This window comes from Triplophysa dalaica, chromosome 12 (assembly GCF_015846415.1).
Source record: "Triplophysa dalaica isolate WHDGS20190420 chromosome 12, ASM1584641v1, whole genome shotgun sequence".
Lineage (NCBI taxonomy): Eukaryota > Metazoa > Chordata > Actinopteri > Cypriniformes > Nemacheilidae > Triplophysa > Triplophysa dalaica.
This window is the reverse complement of record NC_079553.1, coordinates 20,948,194-20,974,358: the sequence shown is the minus strand read 5'-3', so window position 1 is coordinate 20,974,358 and position 26,165 is coordinate 20,948,194. Positions and strand designations below refer to the sequence as shown.

Genomic DNA, 26,165 nt, shown 5'->3' with positions numbered 1-26,165 from the left:
GTTATGAAATATGAGATGAAATGGTGTAGATTATTTTTAACGTGAACTGTCCAACAACAACACTATCATGTGTATGAGCCTGCAAATCATCTTTAATAAGTCCAAGTGCGTTCCTGGCTCACTTTCAGATCGAAATAAACGTAAAATTGCTTAAATTCTTTACTTGAAATGATAATGTGCGAGCGAGACAGACTTTAATAACCACTTGGACAAATCAAAGCTGTACTTTTGCATCTGTGAAAACAGCAAAAACCTGCCTTTGAAATCTGTAATCAAATATGTGCATATGTACGTACAGATGATGTTTAAAGTTTTATAAATAGTAGGCCCTGGGGTTTAAAGTGGCCCTTACACACGCGGGTTCTGCCAATCTTATATTAAAGGAAAAATACAGGGTTTTTAGAATGATCTATTGGCAGAAATGCAATATATTATACAAAACTATTTCTTCAGAGATGTATAAAGACCTTACGTAATGAATCATTATGTTTGTAATACCTTAGATAGAAAAGCTTGTTTATATCTACATACAGAACGGCCCTACATACATTGAATTCGCCGCCATGTTTTGTACAGCAGCCCTAAACAGACAAACAACTGTACAACATGCGTTTGCTTTCTCTCTCCCCTGCGGTATGTTGATTCAAATTAAAGCAACCTCAACGGGGATGATTTTAAGATGATATTTCTCCCAAAATTCTCTCTGCTGGAAAGTATTTCCATAGATATCTGTGAGTTTATCTGCTAAAAGCCTTATTACCGCTGGTCCTAATGCAGGTCCTAGCTGTTTCCTGACTTTTATCCTTCTTTTATACTTAAAATCCACAGACCTTTTATTTTATGTAACAAATAAGACATCGCTCTTCCTACAGTATTCCTAATGCCGTATGATCTGTTCCCTCCTTCAACATGAGAACGACTTCTTTTTGTACTGTGGTGGCCACCGTAGTGTTTGGACTGTTTTGGCGTAGCGATTGGTGGCAAACCTATAATACAACACTAGTGGCCGCTGTAAATCAAGAACAGCGCCTTTAATCTTGAGTACCTATAGAGTAGTATTGCATACTTCATATCTTCAGAGAGTATGTAGTTTGATTGGTTATTTCCGAAATCCTATGGCGCGTGCGGGGGGGGGGAGACTGAACTTAAGCACCTCTGAATTTAAATGAAGTACCTCTTCATATAATGGGAATCTATGGGGTCCACCTGTCTAAGAGTTTGTAAAGCACATCATCCCAAAAAGTGTTGCGTTACATGAAGCGCATCGTTAGATATTTTCTTAAAGCTGAACGTCATTTTTAATAATATTAGCCATAATGTGCAGCCTCTGCACACAATCGCAATCTTCTTCTTGTAGTATTTGGTGGCGGATGGCATACCAGTGTCTGGTACGTTTAGCGCCACCTGCAGAAAGGGAGTGTTTAGGCTGTACAGTATGGCTTATATTATAAAAAATTCCATTTAATTTATGAAAATATCGAGCTTGACGTCAACATGTCGCTAGGAGCTGCTTTTTTGAATTATGTGTATTAGGAACTCTTAGACAGGTGGACCCCATATACTCCCATTATATGAACCAGAGAGGGCTGCGGATTTACCAAACAATCCTCTTTATGGTTCTACCTAAGAAAAAAGGTCACCTACATTTCGGATGGCCTGAGGGTGAGTAAATAAGCGGCAAATTGGAGTTTTGGGCTGAACTATCCCTTTAAGCATGAGAAGACAGTGTTGTGAAGAAGTCAGAATGCATGACACATTGTTGCAGCACCCCTTTAACAAGATTTTTTACTTTTGGGCTGAAACAGTTGTAGTAACCCTGCACAAACACACATTTTTGAAGTTATCAACGATTGGCCAGAAAAGGTAAAAATATGAAGAAGAAAATCGAGAATTGGTCGCCTGCTGATAGTAAGATTAACGCCGCTCCATTAGCCTTTAACCTAGAATCTGTGTAAACATTAAATGAAGGTAAATCGAGTTTGAGAAATCCACAGCACGGCGCTGATTCGAGGCATCAGTGAAGTGAAAATGTGTCGCTGCAGTCTATATTCATAGCAGAGATGGACCATTAGTCCGACAGATGCTCAGTATTGAAGCTCTTTCAGAAGTCACAGCTTTCCGTCTGGACTGGAGTTCTGTCACACTGACTGCACACAGGTAAATTACAGAAGTCCAGCTGATACCTCACTAATGCCAGAGGCCCAGGGGAGACCGGCGCTAGCCTCTTAATTACCTTGCATTAAGTATGCATTTCAGATGCCCCTAAAACACAAGCGTGCCTGCAAAACCAATGGCAGTCCTTTTCCATTAGCCATGAGATTTTAACGATTCTGCTTCCATTTCAGGACCCCTAATGGTGCTTTAGTACTTTCAGTGGAGTGCATTATTGAGCAGGTGGGTGTGTCTAACTGTACACGAAACATGGGCCTACTAAATAAAAAGGTGGAACTATTTTTGTTCTTTTTGTTCTGATGGAGACCTTTGTGAGAAGGAGAATTATGAGACGTAATTATCAATAGAACAAAAAAATTATAGTATTTTGCAAATGATTCGGAATAAGAATCTGTTCCTTTATGTCTCAACCCTGGTTTTAGTGTCTGGAGAAGAGAAGGGGCTGTTTCGGTGTCTCTGTCTATGGATGGATATGAAGAAAATAAGGGAGGTCAGATGTGTAATTACAGAAGGGCAGCTGGGCTGCAGTGAGCGACACACTTATCTATCTCCGGAGGAGGATGTTGTGATGAGAACTGATAGTTTCTTCTGGATTGATTGAGACCGCTGTCACCACAACTGTAAGTTGAGGTTAACACGAAACCCTTTCCTCTAGGACACACTTTTACACACAGATGTTTTTTTTTAACAAGCGACAGAGTCAATCAGTGTTTTAATTAGATTGCCATCTGCTAACATCTAGGCCTGTGGAAAACGTACAGTAACTGGTATGTCTTCTTCTTATATCAGCTGACAATGTCCAACAGTGGTCACAGTTATTTATTTGTGTTTTTTTAGGTCATAAACGTTCACATGACAATGTCATTTCTATATGTTAAATCATATATTATAGCAATCAGCCAAAATTAAATATGAAACCTAATAAAACAGACACAATTTTATAGTTTGCAGCTCATGTACCCTAATATGTACAATACAAACGTTTTGGATAATTTGACATTTATGATTTGATAGAAAATGATGCACAAAACTATTCTGTTCTCATGTATCATAATTTGTAGTCTGTTAAGCCTATACTGACAGTATTACACAGTGGTAAATAAAATACAAGTCATGGCATTACTTGCAGCACAATCATAGTTTAAAAAATTATATTGTTTTCACATAAACAAAAATACTGAAATTGTTTTAGTCGTCCAGACCATGATTGTTAACAATTCTGTATTAAACTTACATTGTATTACATAAAATCTAGTTAATAAACAGTATCCAAAGTGAGTAAAACACACGTGGTTTCCAAGACAGTATAACTAGGAAAAGTTTATCTGGTCAAATAAATGACAGTCAATCCGCAAAACAACTTGCCATTTATTTTTTGTTGATGGGTCTTACAGTGTTATTTATGTTGTCAACGAAAAAACGTTGTTTTTTGTGTTGTTCCCTGTCTTGTTTTGTACAGTTAAACAATACAAAAATAAAAACGCTTGCCAACGCATAAACAAGCCGTCAAAGTGAATGACGTCACCGCGCCAATGTGAAGGACGTCACCTCGCTAATGTGACACCCCTAGCGGCAGCAAACGGATTTGCACTAAAAATGGTTATTTACAAAATGAAAGACTCGCTTAAATCTTAACAGTTGCCTTGTTGGATCTCCCAAACAAACAGAAACAGTGTTTATTCAGAAGTCAAGTGCCACACAGGTCTTCAGGAGGTCAAACTACTGCAGAATTTTCTTGTCTTTACACATTGAGCCAGAACGAGAGTAGGTTAGCAGAAAAAATGACACACTTCACCTTAAGTGAGATAATTTATCGTTGAGGAAATGATGTTCTTCTGTAACGCATGGTCGAGGAGACCGTGTCACCTTGATCTTGTGCCCCAATATGTGAACGATACCTCGAGAGTATCATTAGAACTCTGCTGTATGGATAGTCATCACATAACATCTCATTTTCAAGGAAATTGGGGTCATTATGATCCTTAGCAAAAGGTTAAACTACCTGTCACGAGAAGCGAGAAGGTTATGCGCAACGGCGCTCATAACAGCATCTCATAATGCATCGACTGTCAATTTTCTCTGCGAAACTTGCAAATAAACACTGTTTATATTCTTCCTTCATCCGGTTTATTCAACTCTCAAGTCAAAGTGATGGACGGAGATAAATTTAGCGTGCAAAGCTGCAGTTTAGTTCATCCTGCATTTCGACTGATCAATGGCTTTTTTTTCGTTGCAGACTGCCGTTTTGATTCATTTCAAGTCATCTTAAACTGCTGTATGGAGGTAAGATTCGCTCTTTCCTTGTGTCTGTGAAGAATGGAAACATTAAATGAAACTTCAGGAATAGCTTTCTTCAAAGACGCGTTTGAGTGCGTGGGTAAAAATAGACGCGTGCGTGTCAGAAGAAAATGAGAAGATCTGTGGAAGATGAAATGTCAAAATGTTTTGTCGATAAAATTGCTGAGATTTGTTGACTTGAAAGCTTGTGGCTTGGGCATGTGGCTGAGTCGAGTTGATGGTGAAACTCATATTAATGAAAGCTTGTAAAGTGTACTTGTAATGGGGCTATGCCATCAGTAGTATGTAGAGTCGGCCTGCTGCGTTCCAGACACATCGGATTTAGGAAAGTTTCTACGTCAAACCCGGAAATATGGATTAAGAAACAGTAAAAGTATTTGGCAACATTCATGTTACTGACAATTTAGTAACATTTGAACATTACAAGTATTTATTAACGAGAGCGCCGTTCCAGAAATTATTTTCGGGTTGAGGTGGGAATTATCTTAAATCCGAGTTGATTGGAACTCGTCATAACTGCTAAGTTGACGACAAAAAAAAATAACTGCTCTCATTTCTGCTTTTCTTAACTAATTTCGACTAAACTTTATATAAATATATTTTAATAATTTATTATCACAGTAAAAACTTTTAAATAAAAATAATTCAGTTTAGTGTAATACGTTTTGGAGATCTATCATGACTTTGTATGATGCAATAATCATGCGTTTAATCATGAAACAAAACATATTTTTACTGAGACACTAAACTGAACATATGAAGAGCTCTTTTCCAAAACGCAATAAACGCCAAATTTTAGCCTAAATTCGATATGTTCTCTAAACCAATCAGAATTCTCTCGTTAGTGGTATTTGTATGTGTTATTTCTAAATTATTTATTGTATGTGGTGTAAAATATTGAAACATGAAATTGTAATTATTTATTTTATTTTACTATTTAGTTTGTTAGTTATTTATTTCATGCATTTGCATATATTTGATTTATATTAATTTATGGTATGAGTCCATGATGGCATATGCTTCATGTTCTCTTGTTTGTTTGTTTTTAAAAAGAAATAAACCAACATTTGCTTGAAAAAAAGGATGGATTTGTAGCGTTTTGAAAAAAAAAAAAATTTGAATTTATAATCGACAATATTGTTGTTTTATTTAACAATCATTGTTTAACATGTTCAGACTGAGCCAACAGACCATTTTTAAAAGTATAAATTGACTATTAACAAAATGTATGGGTCTAGGTAAAAAAATGTCATTTTCATGAAAACTATTCAAATGGATTTATAGCGTTTTGGAAAAGAGCTCTTCATATATAGTATATATATATACAAACAATATATTTTTTTATGTGTGGTTTTACTGCGATTTGAGACATACTAATTCTGAAAATTACTTTGGATGTGTTGTTGACAAATTGCGGCGCAGGGGAGGTTTCTGCTCTGCTGTTATTGTTGCCTTTATTGTAATTTTTGTTGCGATACAGATTTGTCAAACCCCTGTCCTTTGATGATATGATGGGGTTCGAGACATGCGATCAGAGTGCATTCAAGGCCATAGAACTGACGATGAGCATCACGTCTCTGTAATTACCGACTAATCATTGCTAATTATATACCGAACAAGTATTAAGTAATTACACCACAATGGAGATCATTTAACCTGTTTTCACAGAGAGTTAAATGGGCCTGGTTGCTTTTGCTGGTATGACTATCAAGGCGGTGTCTTTATCCCTGCGGGATGTTGGTGCAGAAGGGAGATAGTGGCTTTCATGAGGTCAGATTTGTTAATGCTTTTTGGCAGCTAAATGACAAGCAAACTGCTCGCGCTCAAGCAAACGCAAAAAAAGGGAATGAATGATTCACCAAATGATCCTCTCTAGAGTCACTGGCCACTAGACGACCTGAATGAAGAGTCATTCAGCGTCAATCCGTGGCCCTGAGGTCTGTAGTTATTATCCGCTGTCTCTGCCCTTCAATGCATATGATGAATTTTAAAAGCTGAGAGCTCATCTGAATAGATAGACGGTGCTGACCTAAACCTATGCTGCTTTTTTGTAGTTAGTAGTCTTGACCGGTCCATTTCCATAACATTTACACTGCAACTTTATATCCTCCAGGGGCGCAGAACACTTGACTTTACAAAGTTTGATTCTAACAAGGGAAAATGGATTGGAGCAGATCATTATAAATGAGTCTAAAATCAACTCTAGCATGGCAAGGAAAGGCTTAAGGGATTAGACTCGTCTTAAAATGCATTTATGTGGCAGTTTTGCAGCGAGAGTTTCTCTCCTTAATTACAGCGGCTCCTTAAGACATGTTTTGTTCTAACAAACGCTCTGTGTAGTCAATGTCTGATCTTTGCCAGTCCATACAGTTGAAACCAGGTGTGTTTCGTTTTTTTCAAAACATTCATATCCTTTAGAAGCGAATCAAGTGTGTACGTACATTAAATAGACTGTACAAGTCCTTGAAGTTGGATTTAATAAGCTAGACTGGTGTTTGTCTCCTAAAGAAGGCTTACAATAGTACTTCATCTTGTTTTAAGTTCCTAATTTGATGTGAATTTGTGTTGTACATCAGAGATTTTGTCAGGTTGAGTTAATGGTGAGTAGCACTTATTTGGAGCTAAGCAAATTGCTGAATATTTACAGTACTTTAATTTTAATCGTATTGGTGGCTGAGACAAAGATCACAATTGCTTTTTACTCTTATTTAAACATACATTGATATATAACTGATGTGTTAAATCGAGTGAAATTGCTAAAGGAACTCAAATCACACAGTACCGCCAAAGTACATCTTAAAAAACAAATGCAAAAATATCATGTATTCTGTGTTTTCTTTATATTTCATAATTTCATGAATTTACTCTGTCTGTATTATTACGCATTTACGCGAAAATGTGTCTTTTAAACCCATAATTGAGTCAAAGAGGTGAAACCCAACTATTGTGTTATAAATTAACCGATGCTGGGTTGTTTTGACACAAAATGTTGGGTTGTTTCTACCTATTTTGGGGTCACATATGAAAACGTTTGACACACTGGTTTTGGTACGTCCCCTTTTTTCCCCAACCATGGGTTTAAATATCCCAGCTTGTTTAGATTGTACTGTAAAAAGATATTTTTCGTCAAAAAGCTGTCGAAATAGATTTTTCTTTTTGTGAAATCAATATAGAAATTTTATTATAGAAATAAAAAATTGAATTGAATATAATAGCTGCTGTTACAAAAAGGAGTTGGGTGGATATTCATTGATTACTCATAGCAACATGCTTAAACCACTCAGAACACCTGAGTAACCTCATAGCAACACCCCGGCAACCACCCATAGCGACCCAGCTGTGTAGTGGTTGCCTTTGAATGGGCAAGCGCAGCTCACGTTTTCTTCAGAAAATGCAAAAACTGAGCTGATTTTCAACCGCAATGTCAAGCAAAGGCAAAACACACAGGCTGAGTGAGCTGATCAAATGCATGAGAAACTGAGCGTCCTGCTGTGAGAAAAAAACTGGTTAAGGCTTTGATACTAATATTGTACGGATTATACCGCTGTTGTGCCCTTGAGCGAGACACTTAACCCACGTCTCCTCGGTAAATACCCAGCAGTAAAATCTGTTGAGAATGTGTGATAGTTTCCCCGTATTTCACAAAGACTAATAAAATAAACGGCAGAGTAAAGATGTTGCGGGGAAGAAGCATGACTTCTCTTGTTTGTTCTGAGGGTCTTTCATTCACTTTATCACCTTGTCAAGAGTCGCGCGTCTCTGAAATATCATCACTATAAAAGGAGATGACTCCTAAACATGCGACAACAAATATCTGATGCGGAAGGAGACTTGTGTTTGGTATTAAGTATCTCCTTGAGGCGGTGTTTCAAAATCTTTGCTGCCTACATACAGAAGTGGGTGGCCGTCTTCTGAGATTGCATCTTTACTGAAATGAAACTTAGACTTGAGTTACACATGATTTCAATAGTTTGGTATTAGCATGTTGCTATAATGTGTTTCTTTACATAAAAAACATATCAACACAAGCAAGTATGAGGTAAAATAGTCCATTTTCAAAACTACAATCTCTACCTTTTGTTTTAAATAATTTTTTTCTGTATTATCTCGATTTGTCCACTTGTTTTTTCACATAGCTCATTGTGAAGCATCATGGGATTGACGTCTTTGTAATGCATTTATACATGATTTGGGCTCAACGATATTGCGTTGTATCTTTTGGAACACAGGTTTTAAAACGTTATCTTTGTGTATTAGAGACTATTTTAAGAAGCTGTGGGCTCTGTCAGTTGGCTCTGGCTCTGCTTCTGTTTTCAGTCTCGCCCTTCTGTCGAGTTTTATGTCTATCAGAATAGAGTTGGCCTGAAGTGAAACTTGAAATATATTGTTTCGTATATTTACCTGGCCTGTTAAATGTATACAACTGACCATAACTCTCAAAGTCCGGTGGTTTGTAACGCCGTAACCTCTCCCCTCAGCAACTGTAAAATATTCATGTTGAACCTGCAGCAAAGTCAATGAGCGTTCAATCAGTGAATTCCCTTCAGCCGAGCCCTGAGTGCGCTGCCCTGTGATTTATTGCTGAATTAACACACTGAAGTGTTTCATTTCTCTGTGTTGCTTTCATGCTCTGGGCCGGCACATCACCCCAACGCTGGCCGAGGTAACGTGCGTGTTTGGGAGACCGGGCTCTTCCCGGGGGACGTCGGTTTTGAGAAGATGATGGTGTTGACCACTTGTAGTGGTACTCATGATGATATTGTGCTGTCGTTTTTAATCATCCGCAGTACTGCAATCCAAGCAGTTCTCCAGCTGGAGTGAAATTATAGTCATTGTTGTTAACGGTGGAGTGTATCATTTTTGAGCGGTGCATATCGCAGTTGTTTGCAATAACTGAATGGTTTTAATACCTTTAAAAAGAGATTCTGTATATGGTCAAAGTTTTAGATGGATAGAAGATATTTAAAGATCACAAAGAATGTGAAGCGTTGGTTGTATATATAGTTTTTCAATATACTGTATTTTAAAATGGTACAAATTGATTTTACACATTTAAAACATTCATTCTTAATAGTTTAGGTGCTTCACGATGCCGAGAAAAGCAATTTTGAATATATACTGTATACTTTAAAAATGTTATTTTCATTATAAATGAACTTATGCTGGATTGTTTAAACCCATTTTTGGGTCAAATATAAACGTTGTCTTCTTTTTTGATGGAAAAGGTGTCTTTAGAGTATAAAAGTTAATTGAATTTTTTTTCTTCTCAGAGATCGCTGTAAAAAATATTTTGTACTGTTGCACATTTATTTTTTGAGTGTATCATATATATTACATTTTTTACCAAGCTATGCTATATCACGCGGTTAATTCCTACTGCTTACAGTTGGTTTGGAAAAACGAATAGACTGCTGCAAAACCATCTTCCAAAGATATAACGCACAGATGGCTATACGTTTAGTTCTCTTTGCATACTACGTCAACATAAGAAGTATTTTAACACAGAAAAAACTGGACCACCTTGCTATGGAATATTGCTTACATTTCATAAAAGTCTCTCAAATGATTCTTTTTTCTTCCAAAAGTCCGAATGTAGAACATCCTTTGTCAACACTTTGCGGTCAATTATCCATTTCCAGAAATACAATTCTGAAATTCATTGACACCTTCGCCTGCATTTTCGAACCGATGGAACCACAAGATCAGTGCTTCCAGTCGGACAAAAGCACCTTGGCTCTTATCACACTAAATTGGGAGGACTGTAAGAGAGACTTGCCTGGAATTTAGAGAGCGGTGCAGATCACAGGAGGAGAGAGTTGCTAGTTATTAAATTGGCCAGCAGGCAGAACGTGGGGGCAGACGGAATCTCGTAAAGTGCATGGCTAATGAGCTCGAGTAATGCTCGCTCTCATCTCTGAAGCAAACCTTCAGATGGTGGCCGAGAAGCTCATTGTTAGCAGGGAAGCCGATGCGGATTGTTAACGAGTACAAAACCTCCATCCCGGAGTATCTCTCTCTCTCTGTTAATCTATGTTAATGAAGCGGAAATCAAAGCCTGAAATGTCAAAGCGCTGCTCATCCTATTTCCATCATACTCAACGCTGTATTAGAGATGACAGAAACAAGTCTAGAGGATTCTTTTATGCCTAGAGGGAACCTGTGTTTGGCTCCGTAAACAAGCACGTTCGAGGTGTTATATGAATTGTTTAGAGGTATGATGCCCGTGTGGGCCCTCGCACCGGCCTTTTGACAAACTGTAGGGGTTGATAATGCGGTTTTCTGGTGCATTTCATGCATTCTTGATATGCGCGCATTTATATACCTGGTTTTAGATATCTTGACAGCGGGCCAGTAGAGTAGCAGCTTTGCTGGCCTCGACCGAATCAATGGACAGATGGGTTGCTCCCAAAATAAATCACAGGATAGCGGCATGCTTTGCATTCATGAGCGTGTATCATAGATGTTATTGCAGTGGTTGTGTTTTGCAGTGAGTAGGCTAATCCTTGGCAGGGATGAAAGTTGAACAGGGCATGCCTTCTTCAGCAGAAAGCAGGCTTTCACCGGATCAGAATGAGGCTTTTTCAGCTGATTTACAACCACTGTTACTGAAAAGGTGCTTTTGACCCCCTAAATCCCAAAATTCAGCAACGCTGGACACATAGTGTCCATCTTGAGCACAACGGCAGCGTACTTTGTTTTAACTATTTTGTGCTTTTCCATACTTTAGTGACTTACCCAGGCATGCTGTTTTAGAGAAACTAACTAGTGATAACATAAATGTTTGAGAAATTACCTACTGTGATGTCTGAGACTGTTACATGATGATTTACTGGATGCTTTTGAATGGGCTACTGTTATGACCTCCTCATATGGTTATAGTTATTGACAGCCTCTGGTCACCGTGACCTTTTGTTGATAAAACAATAACATTGTTGAACAAATCAACCTTTGTCTTACATAGAAAGTTATCATTATGCTGGTTTGAACAATAAGGAGAGTTAACGATTCAATTTACGTGGGTCATAAATATACATGCATGAGTTTCTTTTTTTCTTTTTCTTTTAGACAAAGATAAGTTGTGTGCGTGATTCTTTTTGGGGTCTGCAGATCTAACAAACTAAATGTTTAAATGTAAAAAAAAGCTAAAACGTTTGTGTGAGAGTTTGATTTGAGGGCAGGGTGGGGGTTAAAGGATAGAATGTATTAGCTTAAGCCAAGACTATGACCTAGTTAAATTATAATAGTTAAATCGCTTATATAAAAATGTCTTCGAAAATACATTACTGGTGTGTATCTTGAGACAAAACAATGACACTTTGAAGATATTTCAATTATTTTCAGCTGAGAGAACTCAAACAATCATTAAAGCCCTAGCCTTATCTCTGACACAAGGCAGTAGGCAATATGTTGTACAGTAAAGACGTTATTATGTCCCCACAATGTATAAAACAAAAGTCTGTGTATTAGAGGGTAAGGGGTGCTGGTGATGTGCGAAACAGAAGTGGTCACATAACCTACAGATGGCAGAAGACTCCCTCTAAAATCTCATGTTTGATTAAATGTACCTGAGTGGGTGGGGTCGAGGAGTTCGAGATTAATGCCGGGACCCTCTTCCACCTTTAATGAAGTGCTGAAATGGACCAATAATGATAATGCAACACACACTGAGTTCTGACTGCTGCGTTGCTTTAGTTAAAGCATGGCCAAGGGTTTAAGTAGTGGCGCGCGCATACGGCAACAATTAACGAAATGCAGTGTGCATTGCGTAAACTATTGGATAGAAAGAACATTGATTTATTAGAGGAAGGCATCGCGTTTGTTAATGGATTGCATGCATGTGCAACAGTACCACACATGCATTTGACAAGTCTCTGCGTAATGTGCACTGCATGTGATGTTTTCTGTACGCCTTCGTTTATTCGCAAGTCTGTTTTGGTCGATGTATTGCAAGCATTTTAAATAGTCACGAGCGTGCATTTAGTTAACTATTTGCGAAATCCAATTAAATGCTTTCTGCAGGCGTTTAGTGGTAATGTAATGCACTTCCACGCGCTATTCAAAACAAGACATTCCTTTTTGTAACATTTCAAATACTTACATTAAGTAGCCTTCTCAACCGCAATGCAAAATTGATCAATGCGTAAATGCGTTTATAACAGTAAAGCATTAAGTTGACGCATTGCAAACATTTCAAATCATAAACCCTCTCGCATTTGGCATGCTGTTATTTGCGAAACCATATTAAATGCGTTGTGCATTCTGCATATGTTGAATGTATATTAACGTATATTAAAGTAAGCCATTGACCTGAGGCTCGTGCATCGTGCATTAGTTGCGGAATGCACGCGCAGTGCTATTTCTCTAAATGCACGCGTTGAGCCAGCAGCTCTTCTCTGCTCTGTAAGTGAGGAGAAACTGATGAGAGTCATATGAGGAGTACAGAGAATACTTTGTGCCCCTGTTGGCGAGATGGTTGAGTCCTCGCCAAGGTTGCCGATGCTGGTCTCCTAAAAAACCTCCTTGTACATCCAGACGCGCTCCAGCGACCGCTTTCCTCTCCAAGCCGAGGAATATCCATTTCTCCCGGACACTTCGAGACAATGAAAGGGACTGAAAACGAGGGATGGCATGGATTTCGAACGTATGCACACAGGGGATGTATGACATGCGGTCGTGCGAACTCTTACCACGCTAAAACAATGACGTTTAAAGCTGGATTTATCATTTGGAATATAGTTTTCGCCTTTTTATTCACGTGTGCGCAAGGTACGTGCTGCTTTCTGATGCTTTGATGAGGCTGAGGGCTGAGTGTCGGGATGCAAAACGATGCGAGAATATTAGGAGTTTTCAATGCAGGGCATTGCAGGGCATTTCAATTGGCACAAATTTGAAGATGTACATGCGTTCAGATCTATATGTGTGTTGGCACGAATGTTTAAGCAGACTAATCTACACAGGACGTTTATGAGATAAAACGCATTTTATGTCCTTTGCTTTCACTTTATCCTATTTCAAGACGTTTTGGCTATAGGCTAGAATATAAGGGATTAAAATGACATGATATGTGCGTCTCATTCTCTTACGCACTTCACACGCACATCGTCCTGCTACTCAAGTGAGCAAAAGTCTATCTATCTATCTATCTATCTATCTATCTATCTATCTATCTATCTATCTATCTATCTATCTATCTATCTATCTATCTATCTATCTATCTATCTATCTATCTATCTATCTATCTATCTATCTATCTATCTATCTATCTATCTATCTATGCCTTGCAATGAGCGAATGTCCTCGTGTATTGAGGGATAGAGACAATTATTTTTACATTTTTTACTCTACTCATGATTTTATTACATTACTGTTTAAATGTATACAATTGTTGCATGTGCATCTTCATTCGGCGTTTAGAAAGACTCAAATCTACACAATCCACAAGATCTCATATTGCATGGCTGTTTCTGTATTGCCTACAGTATTTATTAATAATACAATATAGTTTAGCTCTTGTCTTCAGGGCTTTAGTTTGATTAAAAACAATAGGATGCATGGGGAAAACATTTAAACTGTGTAATGAAAGCCCTTTTGTACTTTATTACAGACCATTTCACTTCTGCACTGCAATTCAAATAGTTATTCATGTGCTGATACGATTCATAAGTGGAACTATCACATGCAAACCTCGCAGACAGTCACCGTGATGTCTCGCAGAGACTTGTAGAGTAACAGCATCATATTTGATTTTTCATATTTTTCTATAAGCTAAGAGTTGCATGTCCACTGTGAGATGTGAATGGAGATTGTTGTGTGTCCGACGTGTATGAAGAAATTCATTTTATTGATCTCCTTATTTATATGGCATGTGTGGTATCGAATGGGATCCATATTTATTGCTGCAGTCTGTGTCGGGCAGAACCGCACGCTTGAAGCCGACTAGCTGAGTAAAAATCGTCGGCACGTCCCCTTAAAAGCATGACTAAGTTAAACACGCACATAATTGCTACTTGCTATCAAACACCTTTAAACTCTCGCAGCATTCCCTCCTGTTTGTTTGGTGCTAAGTGACTCAGTCTAATGGAAATCTGATGGAAATGATGCCAGCACAGCAAGATATTGACCCCCCTCCCGTTTATTTCTGCTTTTCTGCGTGTGCATGTCGGCCAATGGACAGACAGTAGAGCGTACTGCATGCTAAATTCCTCATTACATTTGTCTGGCGACGCAGGTAAATGTCAGATGGTGGTAAGATTGAAATGCTGTAGGAGAACAAGCGTGATTACTGTAGATCAGCTCTGAGATTTGCTCGATTCATCATCTCAGATGGTTAATTAAAGGGCTCGGTTTTCATGAATGCAAAGATTTTGTGGCTTTCTTCTATAGCGTTGAGACGAGGCCTTGGGCATTGTAGCCGCGGCTTTGAAGTTATTCCTCATACAACGTCCTTGACCAAACAAACAGCTCGGCACTGCCTTCCAACGCACTGTTGATACATTTTTAATAAGAGGCGATTGGAAAACTGGACAGTGTGTTGAATAGAAAGGCCAGTGAAATAACTTTACATCTGATTTGAGATTATTGATCTCGGTCGTGCTCGATTGGTCCTCATGTGGCCTATAGTCAGTTTAATGGTATGAGCATTAAAAGCTCGAATGTTAATGAATATTACTGTATGGGGTGCTTCCATTAGATCAGTAAGGACGGAGTTTGATCTAAGTACTCTGATAAGCTTTGTTTGCTCAGTAAAAACTGAGTTCAGCTTCAAGGGAAATCCAGTCATATCTGTAAAACAAAGGAGGAGGAAATGTGAGAAATCTCTTTTTATGAACTTTTTTGCTTAAAATTGTATTACTTTTTTATATAAATTCAATAGCTGTCGAGCTTTGACAAAGACGAAGCTAATGAAAGCACTCCAATTGAATTATTATCAAGAAAGCATACAAAAGCTTTTTTTAACAATAGCACTGAAGCTTTGAAATCTCTCTCATGACGCGTCGGTATGGTCACGCCAAGTGAGACGTGATTGACAGAAGCGTTCGTGGTGTAACCAAACGCAACATGGCAGTTTTATTCTGAAATACGTGAAGAGATCTAAGAGCCGCAGTGTCTGAGCACCAAAGTCAAATGAACTACTTTTTGTGTTCATTTGGAGTTTGAGAGCCGTGGTCACTACGATCCGTCGATGTACTGATATCTTACAGTGTCCAGCAAAAATGATAACAGCATACTGGTTTGGAATAACATTATGTTTAATGTCAAGTTCAAACAGCCCTATTCCGGTTGAGTGGGACATTGCCAGCTCATATACTGCTTGGATACTGTCATTATTCTCGCTCTAGCCGACGTCTCAAGGACACTTGCTTGTTGAATAGCTCACATCTTGTCACTGTATTTTCTCTTTAACCAATGATTGCCCGCAGGTCAGAGAAGGATGTCGCTGAGATGTATCCTGTGGTGATAATATACTTATTGTTTTAATCGCATATTTCGATTGACACGAGTCACGTGATGTTCCAGTAATTTAGGAATCCATTGCGCAGAATGAATGCTGTCGTGATATCATATAATTAATCCCTTTAGCTATAATCAACCCCTGAAAAACATTGAATTGCTTAGATGTTGTTCTTTTAAAACCAGAGAGACTTTGTTACCTTCTTTTAAAATGTTTTGGGAGCAATACAAGTATAGATTCCTGTAATGAATGTGGATAGCACAGCTCAGAGTTTGGTCTCTTTGATGAGAAGTCTTTTAGTACATGATAAAATCTCTCATGTTTGATTACAGAACATCTTGGCGTGAGACGTTGTTGAAGAGTACATAACATGAGATCATGAAAATGACATTTCATGCAGTGTGTAATGTTGACGTGTTTGAAAATCCAAAGGTGAACGAAAAACAAAGTTATTGGATTGGAAAAAAGGGAGTTGACTTTGAATCACGCAAACGAGTCGTCCATAGTCTGATTCGCGAACCACAGCGGACGTACATCACTATATATAGTATAGTCCCCCCCGCCTACGTTTTGCAAGGACTACATGTGAAAACTTCACTCTTCTCCCCCAAACACTGTAGCTCGTGAGCCTCATTCACGGTAGACCAATCACATCAGACTAGACCATCTGACCAATCACATCAGACTAAGCTAGCGGAAAGGAGAGGATTAGACATATGAATCGTGGAATAAATTATTTGAGTGTCAGTCAAGAAGTAAGGTAAGAATAACTGTCTATTATTAAGAAATAATCGTGTTTTTCACCTTCTATGTACATAAACCTAGTTATCTGCTCTTTAAGAGAAATCTAGGGTAGACGCGAGATTACAAGTGTCAGGCGAAAAATCTCATAAGTGTGAGCCATTTAATCTACATTTAATCTTATCGACGTCTGGAAGAAACAGTTGACGTATATTAAAGAGATCTCGTTCCCTTCGGAGACATGTTATTAATCTAATTATTGACATACGGTGAGAGTAGAGAATTATAGCAAGTAATATGGTCTTTGGAGACTTTGATGAGAAATGTTTTAAAAGTTTATATTGACATTTTTAACTTAAGATCCGTTTTAGATCTCGAGTCGAGACTGGTGGGGCCTTCTACTAGAAGAAAAATCATTTAACTTTGTTTGGAGAAACATTAGAGCTTTGAAAGTTTCTCTTTCGTTATTTTTTGGGACCTGCATTTAAAGCTACTGTGAGATCTAATGTTAGATTTGAGTTCAGATTCGTGGTTTTTCGTGGTTGGAGACTGAGGCGTATGCACATGTGTTTGTCACATAAGCGTCACTCAGAACTTAGTTTTTTTGCAGAAGTGATTTTCTCGCTGCTACTTTCAGACTTTTTAAAAGAAATCCAACGATGGATTCGGGTTGACAGCGAGTCGCTCTCAGTATAAAAGCCAATATAAAGTTGTTATCTGCAGATAACCTTTATTCTGCATCGCTCTTCAAATGAAAAACTGTGAAGATCATTTCTTAAAGAACAGGGTGACCCCCGCATAAAGCGGGGCAGGAGGGTGCGGGGAATTAATTTAATCAGTCAAGCAGATGAAGCCTTAATTGACATTGTGATCCATCATCAACCACGACGTCCTTATCAAAGAAAATTGACTTGAAACGTCGCTCAAATGGCAGATTTTTCTTGTAGCTATTGAGTCGACTTTTTATACGTGCTGTTAGTCTTGTGTCCAATCATCTTTCATTGGACAAATGATTCATGGCTTGTGTTAAGACATGTTCATCCACTGTATTCTGATGTGCAAGAGAGGTTTTATTCTGTAAATTAACGTGAACTGGATTTTCTCTGGTAGGATTCATTCATTGCTGAGTGACTGCGCATTTTAATTATAAAGCCCCGAGAGGTTGAAATGCATTAAATTAAATTTTAAATGTATGTAATGTGGATAGATGGGATTCGCGAAGCCATTTTTAGGTTTTAATTGAGAGGCATGAATATTAGTTTTCTCTTTTTAAAAAGCGAGTTAGTACATTTATTTGAAAGCTACATTTTAATGCTGCATGGAGAGATGCGGATGCTGTCTGATTATGCAAAACTCAGCCCCGTGATGCAGCAGTGTTTTGTTTGGTTGCCAGGGTGTTGCTATGTGGTTGCTTAGGTGTTCTGTAATTGTAAACACGTTGTTAAAAGGGCTGTGCAATGAATCGTAATTAATCATTATAGTCAATTTTAGAAAAACTAAATATTTGAGCTAAAACGATTACAAAACAAAACAATTACAAAAACAAAAAGGTTTTGTGCTACATTCCATTTTGTTAGCATATTCTAATTTATTTTGTTATTTCTAGCACAGCAGTGCAGTTTTTATCAGTTTTTTGTGTTAAATTTAAGTTATTGAAGTTCTTTATTTCTAGTAATCATTTTTAATAATCCTGATCTTATATTGATTATTCTTTTTGTCATAAATGAGCTGCCGTATTGTTAAGTGTTTGTTAAGATTATCTTATTTCTTTTGTTAAAAGTGTATTTATTTATTTATTTATTTTTACCTTTAACATTTACTGTTTAGTGCTTTGAAAAGTAGCTTTCAAAGGCGCTATATAAAATTCAAAGTATTAGTGTTATTAGTATTACTAAGAATTCTCAATGACGTTTGGCACACCTGTAGACAAATAAATCCTACATGTCCTATGATGTGACAGCAAAATTTTTGAAAACAAACATTTTGTAATATATTCTTTTATATATATATATATATATAATATTTGAAGAATTCTAATAAATTTTGATTAAATAAAAAAGCTCAAAAACATTTAACAGCTAACAAAAACATAATAAAAACATGATTTTTTATTTTTATTTTTTATTTTTTTTATAAACTCTTTATTTATATTTATTATATAAATAGCTTTATAGAGATTTATTGTTATTGTTAGTTTTTGTCAAATTTTGGTCTGTTACACCATTTATGGTTTATTTGTCAACTACCCATATACAGCTTTTTTAACAGTTTTATTTTCCAACTTTATGGTCCGCAGAGTCTTTGTTTTAAGTTTCACAGCGTCTTTGTGGTGTTATATAGCAGTGCTCCACACCACTCACCTGAGAATTCCTCGATTGACAAACGCTGCTTAAATTCATTACACTAACTGTGGCTCTGGCTTGTTTTTCTTTAAGGAATCTGTGGTCTTGAAGAACAAGTGTTTTCTGCCCATCTCACAAATTGAATAACAGATGGCAGAGCGGGGCGATCGTAATTATTCACTAGCAATTCAGGAGAACATTCTCATCTATAAACCAGATCAGGGCCACAAGTAAAGCTACAGTCTGTTATAGATGAACTGGGGCTTGTGTTTATTTGACTCTAATGAAGTTTGATAAGTTGTGTTGAGGTGTGCAGTTTAACGCCCCCTCCAAAGACCGGGCGAGTAAATTGTACGCGCTTTTTAATAGAAACGTTTGTATTGTTAGTGATGTTCTCCAATAATGTAATTAATGTTTTAATAATGTTTAATGTCGATTATGTAAACTTTTCCCGGACCAACGATTGCTTTCTGTCTAAATGGATTAGCTTTGATCATCGCCTTAGTGGTTTCCGAACTTTGCATTTAATTGAATCTAGATATATTGCTTTGAATGTGGTTTGAAGTTTATTAGATTTAAAAATTGTTTGGACACTTTACAAGTCAGATAGACATGAGGGATACAGTCATATTAAAAACAACTTTTATTGCGTTAGATAACAATATTTCAAAGCAATTGGCATCCGCAAACAAATGATGCTTGAGCTTTAACCAACTGCTCAATGCGACCTGATCTCACAAGAAAACGTAACTATTTTACGAGGTGCTGGTTTTCGTATAAATTTGTATGATGTGACTTGTATTAAAGATTACGGAGTTGGGAAATGCAAAAATGTTGCTTCATCCCTGACTGTCACTGGAGAGAAAGCAAATTGTACTGAAATGTGAAATGAGATCGTCTAAATTCATATGAATTATCCACCAAGTAAACTAGTTACGAATTGCCATTGTCGGAGTAATATAACCATTATTGTAGTAGGGCTGCAGGATAAATCGCAATTCCCATTCAAATCGCGATCAAATCGATGTGGGTATCACGATTGTGAAATCGCAAAGACTGCAATTTTTTATGCAGAGCTTGTTCGTGAAGCACCGCTCTGTGATCTGTGGGAAATGCTGCTCCATCTGAACCCACTGCGCGTTTGAGTCGCTTTAGACGTGCATTTAAAAAAGCATCACCTGTCAAACATCATCATTATAAATATACTTTTTTTATCATGAAAACAGGAGGCTTGAAAAACAGTGATAGAAAGATGCCAGATGCAGATAGGAAGATGGCATTTCCTGGTTATATGTATGGTACCTCTTCTATGGAGCAATGGAGTTTCTGTGCGAGAGCGCCCTCTGGCTTTTGGGTGCAGCTGCATTTAACAGTATTTCACTGCGCATAAAACATTGCAGCCAACCGCCAAATCGAGTGCGTTTTCTTTTTCGATTAATCATGCAGGCCTATATTGTAGTTCTTCACTTTAGGTTTGTTAATAGGTTAAAAATTGTAATTGCGATTAATCACACACGGGTATTGAATTTAACATACATTATTTATTTAGTTTAACATGTTTGTGCTGTCAATCTATAAAAAAATACTAGCTAATCACACACAGCATTTATTATGTTAAATATACTTTTTCATTCTTATAATTTCACATTTTAACTCAAAATTAATGTAGAAACAACTCATTTCTTTAACAGCATCATCTTATGTATGAAAGCCAACATTCTAATATTGCTGGCTTTGCAACTGATGTCTTCATTAAATATATATATTTTTTCTATACGTCTAACAGGTAGGAAATATACAGAAAATAAATAAAGTTCTCAAACACTTTACATACATTTACTGGTAAATACATGAAAAACAGACGAAACCTCTGAGTGTGAGACTTTATTTAAGTCGTTGAAGAAAAACTAGTTAAACATATACTAGACAAAATGTGTTTTCTGTGTTTTTGTCAAGCACAAAAGAGAAATTAATACTGGTGCGCTGTCTGACAGATTCTGACGCTGCCTTTAGCCCGTGTGTTCACCAGACGGGTCTGCTGTCGCGTTGAGTTGAGCCGTGTTCCACAGCCAGAAGCTGTCAATCTTTTCTGGACGAGTCAATACAACCATTTCAAATCGCACCTAAATAGTTTAAAGGCAGTTATATGAATAATAGCGTGATTATATAATGTAACGCTAGACAATAATGACAGAAAAAACGGCTGTTGCGCTTATGGCGTTAAATATTTTAATATTTGACAGCCCTAGTTTCTGTATTGGCCTATACCTTTTTAAAATGTATTGAACATGTGGGCATATTTTTTTATTATTGACAATGTGCCATGTCGTCTTTGTTTAAATGCCAGTTGCTTTGATATTTTGTCAGTTTTTTATTTTCAAGGGTTGCTTAGAAGTTCAATTATTTGCGTACTGTTAAGTTTGGTTTGAAGACTAAATAAACATTATAAGCTGAATGTCCGGTTTGTTTTTCGGCTTCAAAAGGCGATTTGCTCGGTTTTGATCAGTTTCACTCATGTTGGGATCCCCATTGCTTCTTCCACTCGTCTTCCCTGTTGAGAATCAATACTGGATTTCGATTGGTAAAGCCCCTAATAGTTTGTTTGATGATACAATGATCAGATTTAAACAACAGAAAGGCGTCCTAACGGGTGACATCCGTCCGGGTGTGACTGGTGTTCAGATGAAAGTGATTGATCCAGGAGTGCGCAGTCATTTGATTGATTTCATTATAATGTCGGTCTCAAGGGCATGTGATCCATGAGCTACCTGATACGATTCTTGAAATCAAGGCTCAGATGCAGTTTTATTTTTAGGTGAACATTTCTTTAATTCACATTTTATTTCAATAGTTTAAAATGAGCCTTTACTCACTCTCGTGTCACACAAAAGAAGATATTTCGAGACACGTCTTAGTGGCTTTGAGTCCATATTGGTAGTCAGTATTGTTCGGTGACCAACTTTTTTCAAAATATCTTATTTTGTGTTCTACAGAAGAAAGAAAGTCAAACAGGTTTGAAATTCCGTGAGGGTGAGTATATGATAAAATGGTTGAAGCTTCACTGGAATTTCTTGCGTTTGTCTATGCACATTATTATGAGGTTAGAAAATATTGAAACATAAAAAATGACACACATTCAATTCTTTAAGATAAAGTAACTCCGAAACGTCTCATTTTACTTGTCATGAATGTGACAAATGGTGGTTTAAAATTAAATTACTGTTTTTAGTGCCAGAAAGTATACTAACATTATAAGTGGACCTCAGGGGTAAAGAGTAAAATGATAAAAGGGGTAAGAAACTTACCTACCGGTAAAAACGAATGAATCAAGCTTGTTCTCTCATAGCAGAGTGCGTTTGTGCACCTTAGAGCTTTATGCTATGAATCACAGAGATGCAGTGAACCTTCAGGAGCACGACACCAGCCATGATGTGTCCGCTTATTACAGTACAAGTGACTTTGAGCTGCTTTTCTTATGAACTTGGTCGTAAATATGTGTAGTTTTGGAGCTTGTTTTTCAGAAAACAGCACATATAGTGTACAGTACATTTTTTACATTTTTATGCATTTGGCAGATGCTTTCATCTAAAGCGACTTACATTGCATTATCCTATACATTTGTTTATAAGTATGTGCAATCCCCTAGGTTCGAACTTGCGTTGTTAACGTGATGCTCTAACCACTGAGCTACAGGAAAGCTAGTATTGACCAAAGGTGATGCACAGAGGGGATATTTGCACAAATGACCCCTCGGGTTTAGTTTAACCTGGATGGAGAAAAAACTTGGTTAGGGTTTTTGACACATTTTACACTTTTTTTGTATTTTTTTCCAGTTGAAATATCTGAAAATTCTTAAATGAAGATACATTTTCTTGACAAAAATAAACAAAGATATTAAACTTCTGGTTTGTGAAATTTAGTGGCATCTTGCGGTGAGGTTACTAATTTCAACCGCTCCACCGCTCACCCATCCCTTTCGAGGCACTACGGTGGCTGACACAGAACTAAGATGTCATCATGTTTTCGCTTCTTTGCAGAAGGAGATAACTTATTACCGAAACAAATTGTTTTTACCGCTGTTTGTCCATTTAGGGCCACTGTAGAGAAACAACATGGTGAATTCCATGTTAGGGGACCCGCCTTGTATGTTGATAGGAATAGCTCATTCTAAGGCAGGGCTAGTCAACTGGTGGCCGAGAATGGCATGCTTTAAGAAATGCGCACCCAGAGCCTTTTAAAGTCCAAAACGCTGCTACATTCAATACGAAAGTAGATATTTTTAAGAATAATGACAGCCACAGGCAGTCGGTTCACGCATGCAGGTTGCGTTCAAAAATGCGTCTTGTGCCCTTGAAAGAAACTGCAGGAAACGTACTACTCCACGTGAACTGTTGTCTCAGATATGTAAATGACAATGTTGTTTTTATTACTGCATTATTAATGTATGATTTAAACAGCTATGTTTATGAAAACAGCTGTTCATCTTCATCTCCTTCCAGAACTTGCACTTCAAAAGATCTGCCCTTATTAGTGCATGGGGCACATGAACGCGATTGGAATTCACTCGAAGATTTGATAATAGCGTTCAGTTTCTTGCACAGACCGATTGATTCGCTATACTAGACGCCAGTTTAACGTCAAGGGGCAGGGATTACTTTTATGCTGAATGTATAAGTGCTTTTGACTTTTTTATTTGACTTTCATTAGTTCAATATCTTCATTAATGTCTTATTGAATAAAAAAAACAGTACTGGGGGACTGGGGGTGAGTAAATTAACAGCAATTTCATTCAACGTATTAGGGAATATAAAATGCTATTAAAAAGACAATATCCCTTTTAATTACATATCATGAAAAGGTATATACTGCATGCAATGTTTGTGTACTGTTACCTGTAAGTAACAGTAACAAAAACAGTTTAAAAGGAACAAAATGCAATAAATAACGGAAATACAAAATAACAGAAGAAATTATGATATGGGAAAAAATGCCCCGCATCCTATTTATACTTTTGGAATCTGGCCCTCAAAGAACAGTAGTTGAAGACCCCTGTTCTAAGGTAATAAAAACATAATGCTGCATTATGTAAGGTCTTTAACACAAAGTTAGGTATATTATATTGCATTTCTATCAATAGATCCTTCACACACTGGACCTTTAAATCTTCTTTCCTGAAAGAAAATGTAACGTTATTGAACATTACGCTTAAAAATATTTAAAAATAAACTTGAAATACGTCACTTTCCTTGTCAAGTAAATGTATGTTGGTTAAAGAACTTATACATAGTTGTACTGCAAAACTTTTCTATCTTAATATTTTGTTGACCGTTTGTTGTTTTTGACAACCGCAGTCCTTTTGCCAAACCTCCTTAAATTTTCAAAAAGCTGAGCTTCAGTTTACATTCTAAGAGAATCTACACAACGTGCACAATTCTAAGTACATTTTTGATAATATGTCTGAATAAAGGGCGAAGATGTAAATTCCCCCGGCTGGGACGCATACCACTTTTGGCCACTACTGTATTTGGACGCATGGGAAAATTTTGTTTAGTTCATTTTATTAACTTGAAATTTGGCATACGCTTTAATCCAAAGTGATTTACATTGCATTGTATTTATGTGCAACCCCTGGGATCGAACCCATGACCTTGGGGTTGCAAGCGCCATGCAATAAAGACTGAGCCACAGGATACACATTTATATAACTCAAACCAGAATTGCTGATATGTAGATGACTACCATTGGCTTCTTTTGGTGATGCAGGCTTGTTTTCTATTTCGGTTTAAAGTCAAACCATGTGTCTTGCACAACATGACATCCAGATATGCATAACCCTTCAAGAGTACCGTAAAAGATCCGAAAGCGTAAGAAAACGCTGTTATGCTGTTGCTTAGCATTTTTAAGCTTGTCAGTTTTAATTCTCTTCTGGCCATCTGGTTATGCGAGCAGAAATAAGATTGAGGTCTATTGTCATCTCTGCGCTGCTTCTCCAGCGGCAAAACAAATCTTGATTGAGCTCTCGTCCGCCTCATCGGTGGCTGCCGGGTGGAGACGACGTGATAAAATCGCCGTAGGAGCAGCTGGTTCCCATCTCCTCCCCGCATTTCCATTCCAATGAGATTTATGTGTTTAGCTGTTGATTCGTATGACTGACCTATTTTCTCTGCTCCGCAATCGCAGCGTGATGTTAATGCTGTTTCTCGTATCAATTTATAGGGGGCGGCGACGGGCGTGCCACCATTAGGGTGTCAGCGGTCACCCCCGGGAGGGCAGCGTATAATAAGAGTGATGGGTGGATGAGACGAGACACCCTGCCTTGAAAGTAAAGCAGAAATAAGCAGTGAGGATAAATCTAAATGAATCTGGGGGAACATGATTTTCGGGAGCGCTGCTTTTTGGGAGCTACGGGAAGCTCTACGCTTGCTATGATCTGTAATGGATTCTCTTCCAGAAAGGTTTCTTTTTACAAATATCTAATTCTTTTTTTCCGTGCCGTTAGCGGAGTTAGAGATTAGAAAAATCTTAACCCACCAAAATCTAAGGGTGGAAGTTTTTTATTGGAATTGTAGCTAAGAACTGATTCGCATTGCGGCGCACATATAAACAAATGCCAGTATTCAAACTGTAAAACTTAGGAGCCTATTTTTGACCCTAGATGACAAAAACTGTCTTTTGGGTCAATTTTCCGAAATTGAGTTTTTTCCATCACATGAAATCTGAATAAACAAGCTTTCTTTGGATGGATGGTTTGTTATGATATGACACTATCTGGCGGAGATACAGTCGTTTAAAAATCTACATTCTGAGGGTGCATAAAAAGCCAAATTTTGAGAAAATTTCCTTTGAAGTTGTTAATCAGAGGCACGGTAGCAGGTCCTCCACCCACAAAAATATAGTTATTATATATTTAAGGTAGGAAATCACAAAATAGCGTCATGGAACATGATCTTTACATAATATCCTAGTGATTTTGGGCATGAAAGAAAAATGTATAATTTTGACCCATACATAGTATTTTTGGCTTCTACTAAAAATGTTCCTGTGCTACTAAATACTGGTTTTGTGATCCAGGGTCCCATTGTCATTTGCAAAATAGCCTATTTGTAAGTGATAAGTACACAAACACCACTTAATAAATCTGATTGAATCTTAGTTCAAGC

General features: G+C 37.4%; 1 protein-coding gene across 1 annotated transcript in view; it reads left to right on the top strand.

Annotated features, from left to right (window-relative positions):
* Nucleotides 1–12,869: 12,869 nt before the first annotated feature.
* The window catches only part of csmd3a (CUB and Sushi multiple domains 3a), a 227,882-nt gene continuing 214,586 nt past the window's right edge, over nucleotides 12,870–26,165 (top strand). Inside the window, exon 1 of the mRNA XM_056762084.1 lies at nucleotides 12,870–13,236. Within this exon, the coding sequence (XP_056618062.1) occupies nucleotides 13,071–13,236 (166 nt within the window). The 5' untranslated portion in view covers nucleotides 12,870–13,070. The remainder of the gene's footprint in view (nucleotides 13,237–26,165) is intronic.